The 7,934-nt window shown below is 42.5% G+C and overlaps 1 protein-coding gene across 1 annotated transcript in view; it reads left to right on the top strand.

Annotated features, from left to right (window-relative positions):
• Positions 1–270: 270 nt before the first annotated feature.
• The window catches only part of Nyx (nyctalopin), a 92,177-nt gene continuing 84,513 nt past the window's right edge, over positions 271–7,934 (top strand). The window contains exon 1 of the mRNA XM_074062279.1: positions 271–394. Within this exon, the coding sequence (XP_073918380.1) occupies positions 271–394 (124 nt within the window). The remainder of the gene's footprint in view (positions 395–7,934) is intronic.

Below are 7,934 nucleotides of genomic sequence, written 5' to 3'. Positions count from 1 at the left end.
TATGATTTTTTTTTTTTTTGGTAGGACTGGACTTTGAACTCAGGGCCTTTCTCTTGCAAAGCAGGCACTCTACTGCTTGCACCACACCTCCCGTCCATTTTGCACTGGTTATTTTGGAGATGGGGTCTCTTGAACTATTTGCCCAGACTGACCTCAAGCTGTGATCCTCCAGATCTCAGTCTCCCAAGTAGCTAGGATTCCAGGCATGAGCCACCAGGATCGGGCTTGCTTGTGATTTTTATCGTAAGTAGAGTGGTTTGGGCTGGTACCATGAAGAGGAGCCCCAGCAGGGGTGGTAGCAGCAGCAGCAGCAGCAGCAGCAGCAGCAGCAGCAGTAGTAGAGGCAAGGGGGTGGCTGAAGAGTTCCAGGAGTATCTGGGGACAGAAGCAGCAGGTAGCAAAGGCAGCAGAGGCAAGGAAGGATGGAAGGATGTGGAAGTAGAAGGTAGACAGCCAAGAATGCAAGAAGGGGCTGGCAGTGTGGCTCAAGTGGTAGAGCACCTGCCTAGCATGTGTGAGATGCTGAGTTCAAACCCCAATATAGCCCCCACACCAAAAAAAAAAAAAGACTGCAGAAGGCAAAAGGCTGTGAGGAGCAAGAGTGAGAGACTGTGGGCCCCAGTTGCTGGGGGAGTTCCTCAGAACCGCTAAGCCTTGAAGGCTGAGGGTCCCAGCCCCCAAGGTTGAGGAGTCATTACACTAGCGCCATGGCACTGACTGCTGCTCCTGTCACCTGCTGCTTAGGATTCAAGGATTTCACTAGCTGCAGAGTGCTAAGCTGCTGGCAATCAGAGCCCAGCACAGTAAGTCTCTAGCCTCTAGTCTGGGAGCTGGAGCCATCAGTCCCGAGTTGAGCTCTCAGGGCTAGGATCTGTAAGCCTCTGAGTCTGTCAGTTCAGCCCATAAGCCTTTGGCACTCAAGGGCCCAGGACTGCCAGCACTAGTGTTGCGGGAATCTCAAGCTGAGATGTGGGACTGAGGCAGATGAGCAGGAAGCAATGTTTTATCATGCCAACACAGGATGAGCGGACTCGTGTCCAAAGGCTGAGCCCTGAGAACAAAGGGGTCTCACTTTATATACTCTTGCAAGCAGGTTACAGAAGCAAGAGGCAAAGCTCAGTCCACTTGTGGCTGCATGTGACTTCGTTGGCTGTTTCGTTTCCCCAGTGCTATGTGACCTTCTTCATGTTTCAATTTTTTAAGTTTTATCTCCCTGCTATGCCATCCCTTCCCCCTGCTGCTTTATCAGAACACAGCCTGTCTGTTTCTCTTCTGGTCCTCCTCCCTGCTACATCATTCCCCACTTTGATGCTTGGTCCCATCTAGGGTCAAAGAGCATCACCCTGATCTAGGCGTTTGTATTTCTATAGCATCATTACATGGGCGGCTGTTTTTCTTTTTATAGTGGCCTCCATAATGGTCCTGATAGACCGCAGCACCAGGGGGACCAGGCAGGGCAGTATTAAGCACGCTCCTAGAAGACCCATCACCCCGCCTTTATGACAAATGTAGTCTGTATTGCTTTCTTTACTCTGGGACTTTTAGTATCACTTACCAGCAACCTCGCTAACCTGGGAGTATATGAGCTGATGTAACACCTGACCTGTTGGTGGGTGCATGATACAAAGTATGGCTGTGCGGAGGTCCCAACAGTGACTCTCTTATAACACTTAGTACATGGGAAAAATCCAAGTGTGTAGAGGAGAGCAGGGGTGCATCCCATGTCTGAGCTTCTGCTGTGTGTAGACTAGTCAGCTTTCAGAGTGACCAGAGCCGGGCTGTCATCCCATTGTTTGTGGGCCCCTATTGTCTCCTGGGGAGCAGGGTCCTGCCGAGGAAGGGCGCAGGTGTTCCGGAGGGTGATCTTGGATGGTGAGGCTGAGTCAGGGATGCACTCCCACTTGGGAGAGGCTGTTTTACTCGGCTGTGGCGGACCCAGGGAGCAATTTTGTTACGTTAACTGCAGTGGGGAAGACAAGATAACAGCAAAAGGGCTCCTCTAATGGGGTTTTAATGGTTGGACATTTCTTTTTTTATTTTCCCAGACAGTATCTTTTTTTTTAAACTGAGTAGATTACCATGGCAACAATATACTATTGGTATATATGTCCAAGAAAATTCGTTGTTTAAAAAAGTTAAAACTACCATCTTTAAGTATCAAAGGACATGTTTAGAGCCAGTAAAAATAGTCATTTTGTCTCTAAGTAGAAGAATCTGTCTAAAAATATGACTTTATATCTGGAAGGGCTTTAATGCCAGATGGCCACACATGCATAGGAACCACTTCCTCAATCCTCTCGGCCTTGGTTATTTTTGAGAGGTCTGGCACCAGACCTCTCAAGGGGGGTGGCATTCCCCCCTTGTCTCCAGACTGTTTGTCTCTGACAGTCTTCTCTGAAGATCTGTCTCCCATCCAGGTACTAACCAGGCCCGACCCTGCTTAGCTTCCGAGACCAGACGAGACTGGCACGTTCAGGGTGGTATGGCTGTAGACCGAAGATCTTTCTTGATTGGTCATTTTCTTTCCTCATTGTGAGGATTTGATCTTTCCTGGATTTTGTTTCGTTGGTTGGTTTTGGTCCCACATTGGGGGAGGGGGGATGACAAGCAGATTAGGTGGGAGTCAGTACTAACTAGATGTTTTTTGGCCAAATTTAAGCAACAAAGAGGTTTAGAAGGAGTGGCTCTTAGGCAGTGGGCTCCTAGACAAGGACAATCCATAACAAAATCCAACAAAAGCAGATGTCTAAAAAGCTAAACTGGTTGACACACAGCACTTATTAGAGTCATTTTTTTTATGGACTTGATTGTAAATGTCCCAGAAGGATCAGAACTGTAATGACAAAAACTTAAAAGAGCCATGGTTAAAAATTTGATGGACAATTTAGTAACTGACAGAACAGTGTATCAGTACCGCTAACTTTTTGTTACCATGTTTATCTAAATTTTAGAAGGCTTGATATACTTGAAAAACATAAATATATTTAAAATATAGGAACCAGCAACAACATCACAGCTCTATAGAGGTTATATATGCATATTAGTTTAGTTGTTTTTGAAGTAAAACCTTAGATTTTTATCAGTTATAGGAGGAAGAACAGTTTTAGTAAACCCAAATAGCCCAGTCACAGACACATATAGGGTACCGACTATATTAGAATCACCCAAGACAACAGTTGTTTAACCATGAGGTCATCTAGAAAATTTTACATAAACTGTTAGAAAATAAGAGGCATGGAAGAGGCAGAGAGACGGTTCAAACACCAGTACAGGGTTTATTGTTTAGGCAGGAGCCTTGTGGAGGGGACCCCAGCAAGAGAGCTAGAGCCCACTGCCACACACAGGCTTGGGCTAGATATAGGGGTCTAGTGGAAAAGTACCAGGAAGGTCACTAAGGGATACTGTTGCTGGGCAACTAAGAAAGGTTAAGTTATAGTTAGGTCACTGTCTGCTCAACTGTCCTTGGCATCCACCTGGGGAGATAAAGGTTAACAATTGTCCCTTTGTCAGTCTTTGGAGTTGGATGGAGTTTCTAGTAAGCCATCTGCAAGGGGAGGGGTGGTCTGGTCCTAATATGGCTGTCCTCACTGTCAACCTCAACATAAACCAACTTTTTTTTTTTTTTCGTTTATTTATTCATTTATTCATATGTGCATACATTGTCTGGGCCATCTCTCCCTCTGCTTCCTCCCTCTCTCCCGCACCCTCATCGCTTCCAGGCAGAACCTGATCTGCCCTCTTCTCCAATTTTGTTGAAGAGAAGACATAAGCAATAATAAGAAAGACAAAGCATTTTTGCTAGTTTGAGATAAGGATAGCTATACAGAGAGATTCCTAGCATTGCTTCCATGCACAAGTGTATTACAACCCGAATTGATTCATCTCTACCTGACTGTTCACTACTTCCTGGTCACCTTCCCATAGTGGCCTCTGTCGCTTTAAGGTTTCTACATTAACTACTCTACAGTGGACACATCAAACACTTTCAAGTTTTGGGTTTCCTACCTTTCCCTATTCCTCCTGTATGCGTTCTCCCCTTAGTGTGTGACCCATGCCCAATAATATCACTGCATTTGTTTTAGGTCTAAAGTCTGCATATGAGGGAGAACATGAGATTTTTGGCCTTCCGAGCCTGGCTAACTTCACTTAAGATGATGTTCTCCAGTTTCATCCATTTACTTGTGAATGACAAGATTTCAAGCTTCCTCATGCCTGAGTAAAATTCCATTGTGTACAAACACCACATTTCTTAATCCATTCATCAGTAGGGCACTTTGGCTGTTTCCATAGCTTGGTTATTGTGAATAGTGTGCAATAAACATGGGTGTGCAGGTGCCTCTGGAGTAACCTGAGTCGCATTCCTTTAGGCATATCCCCAGGAGTGGGATTGCTGGATCATATGGCAGATCTATGTTTAGTTTTTTAAGAAGCCTCCATATTGTTTTCCAGAGTGGTTGTACTAGCTTGCATTCCCACCAGCAGTGTATGAGAATTCTTTTTTCCCCACATCTTTGCCAACATTTGTTGTTGGTGGTGTTTTTGATGATAGCCATTCTAACAGGGGTGAGGTGGAATCTTAGTGTGGTTTTGATTTGCATTTCCTTTATGGCCAGAGATGGTGAGCATTTTTTCATGTGTTTTCTGGCCATTTGGATTTCTTCCTTTGAAAAAGTTCTGTTTAGTTCAGTTGACCATTTCTTTATTGATTCATTAATTTGGGGGAGTTTAGTTTTTTGAGCTCCCTGTATATTCTGGTTATCAGTCCTTTGTCTGATGTATAGCTGGCTAATATTTTCTTTCACTCTGTAGGTGGTCTCTTCAGTTTAGAGACCATTTTTTTGTTGTGCAGAAGCTTTTTAATTTTATATTGTCCCATTTGTTCATCCTTTCTCTTAGTTGCTGAGCTGCTAAGGTTCTATTGAGGAAGTCTTTGCCTATACCTATTGCTTCCAGAGTATTCTCTGCTCTTTTCTGTACTAGCTTCAGAGTTTCGGGTCTGATATTAAGGTCCTTCATCCATTTTGAGTTGATACTAGTACAGATAAACCAACTCTTTTTTTTTTTTTCTTTAGCTGACACAGAAGAGATGGTTTATTGTACACACATCACATTCAGCCACAACTGAGAATAGAACTAGTCCAGAATGCCACAGGTCCAGGGCAAAGGACCAACAGGGACAATATGGTCATGATCAAGGTGGGTAGTACACTTTCAGAGCTGGTCTTGGCGATCAGATGGCAATGGAAACTTCAGATCCACTGAGACAAATTCTAGACAGAAGCATGCAGTCCAACAACTTGTACCAGCGTCCAGGAATGCCTCCAGCATTCCTTATTCCTGCTCTTCTGGCCTCCGTGGGTGCACAAGTTGTTTACTTGGACCTCTGCCTCATCTTTCTTCTTTTGCGCTTCAGTCTGCACATTCACTTCTTTCTCCACTTGGCTCTCATTGTGCAGAGGTGTCTAAGAAGATGGCGCTAGGGCCGAGAGAAACCAACTCTTAAATGAACATGACTCAGTTACCTTAGTAGTTAAAACCCCAACAAAGATCACCAGAGAACACAGGTTAATGTTTATGGGGACTAAGTGTGGAGTTAGGAAACATAGTGGCCAAGAATCATGGCTCAGATGTTGATAAGGGATCACATCCCAGATTGTTGACATTTACATATGGCTCATGACATACAGCAGGATCCCACCAACTTGCAGTCAATGGAGCCCCCCTAAAATAACAGGCCCAATCTGGGCATCCCAGACCAAAAATTCCCTCCATCCAACATGTAGAAGGAGTAGGACTAACACCTCCACACTGCTGAGTCCAATAAAAACTGGAGGTCTTGACTTCCTGTGTAGTGTTCCTTTTTGAGTTTTTTTTTATCCTATCTGGAGGGTGCACTTTGGCTTTACATAAATAAATTTGTTATAACCCTTATATCAGTGCAGTAGCACTCCCTGTGCTCAGCTGCCTCTCGTTTCTCTGAGTTTTAATAAACTCTTGTTGTCTTGCCAAATTTGTGGATTAACCTGTTGCACCAAAATTCCCTGACAGTTATCTTGACAAAACAAAAACCATTTTAAGACAATTTTTTTAGTAAATGTTATCAAGAACGATACAATATTTTAAACATAGCCTTGCTGTTATAAGCTTAGAGAATTAAGTTTTTAGTTTAACATCAGTACATTAAATTTTGACCTTACAAAACATTTAATGTAACTGGATTTAAGTTAAGTCAATCACTTACATAAGCTCCATCCTTTTATAACAACTTACTCTACCTTTATGACAACTTATTTTATATCCCTGGGGAAGTTTGTCTTTATCCTTTGTTTTAATTTAAAAGTATTTTTTAACCTTTTATTTATTTATTTATTTTTATTTCTTTTATTCATATGTGCATACAATGTTTGGGTAATTTCTCCCCCCTTCCCCCGCCCCCTCCCTACCCCCTCACTACCAGGCAGAAACTATTTTGCCCTTATCTCTAATTTTGTTGAAGAGAGAGTATAAGCAATAATAGGAAGGACCAAGGGTTTTTGCTAGTTGGGATAAGGATAGCTATACAGGGAGTTGACTCGCATTCCTTTCCTGTACCTGTGTGTTACCTTCTAGGTTAATTCTTCTTGAACTAATCTTTTCTCTAGTTCCTGGTCCCCTTCTCCTATTAGTCTCTGTCACTTTAAAGTTTCTGCATTAGTTCCTTTGCATTAAGGACATCAAATGCTATCTTGTTTTTTTTGGGTTTCTTGTCTATCTTCATACCTTCCTTGTGTGCTCTCACCTCATCATGTGATCAAAGTCCAATCCCCTTGTTGTGTTTGCCCTTGATCTAATGTCCGCATATGAGGGAGAACATACGATCTTTGGTCTTCTGGGCCTGGCTAACCTCGCTCAGGATGATGTTCTCCAGTTCCATCCATTTACCTGCAAATGATAAGATTTCGTTCTTCATGGCTGAGTAGTATTCCATTGTGTATAAATATCACATTTTCTTAATCCATTTGTCAGTGGTGGGGCATCTTGGCTGTTTCCATAACTTGGCTATTGTGAATAGTGCTGTAATAAACATGGGTGTGCAGGTGCCTCTGGAGTAACCTGTGTCACATTCTTTTGGGTATATCCCCAAGAGTGGTATTGCTGGATCATATGGTAGATCTATGTTTAGATTTTTAAGAAGCCTCCAAATTTTTTTCCAGAGTGGTTGTACTAGTTTGCATTCCCACCAACAGTGTCAGAGGGTTCCTTCCCCCCACCCCCCCACCATCCTCACCAACACCTATTCTTAGTGGTGTTGCTAATGATGGCTATTCTAACAGGGGTGAGGTGGAATCTTAGTGTGGTTTTAATTTGCATTTCCTTTATTGCTAGAGATGGTGAGCATTTTTTCATGTGTTTTTTGGCCACTTGAATTCCTTTTTTTGAGAAAGTTCTTAAAAAAAATTTTAGCTCACTTGCCCATTTCTTTATTGGTTAATTTTGGGATAATTTAGTTTTTTGAGTTCCCCATATATTCTGGTTATCAGTCCTTTGCCTGATGTGTAGCTGGCAAATATTTTCTCCCATTTTGTGGGTGGTCTCTTCAGTTTGGAGACCATTTCTTTTGTTGAGCAGAAGCTTTTTAGTTTTATGAAGTCCCATTTGTCTATGCTATCTCTTAGTTGCTGAGCTGCTGGGGTTCCATTGAGAAAGTCCTTGCCTATACCTATTAGTTCCAAAGTATTTCCTACTCTTTCCTGTACCAACTTTAGAGTTTGGAGTCTGATATTAAGGTCCTTGATCCATTTTGAGTTAATACTGGTATAAAACCTTTTATTTTTAAAAACCGTATCTTTAATACCTTACATATATTTAATACTTTACATATATATATGTTACTTGTTGAAAATAACTTACAAAACCTTTTAACTTAAGAGTCTTATATTTGTATGAAAAAAACC

The sequence above is a fragment of the Castor canadensis genome, chromosome X (assembly GCF_047511655.1).
Source record: "Castor canadensis chromosome X, mCasCan1.hap1v2, whole genome shotgun sequence".
Lineage (NCBI taxonomy): Eukaryota > Metazoa > Chordata > Mammalia > Rodentia > Castoridae > Castor > Castor canadensis.
Note: the sequence above shows the minus strand (reverse complement) of the source record. Positions and strands in the feature narration are given on the sequence as shown.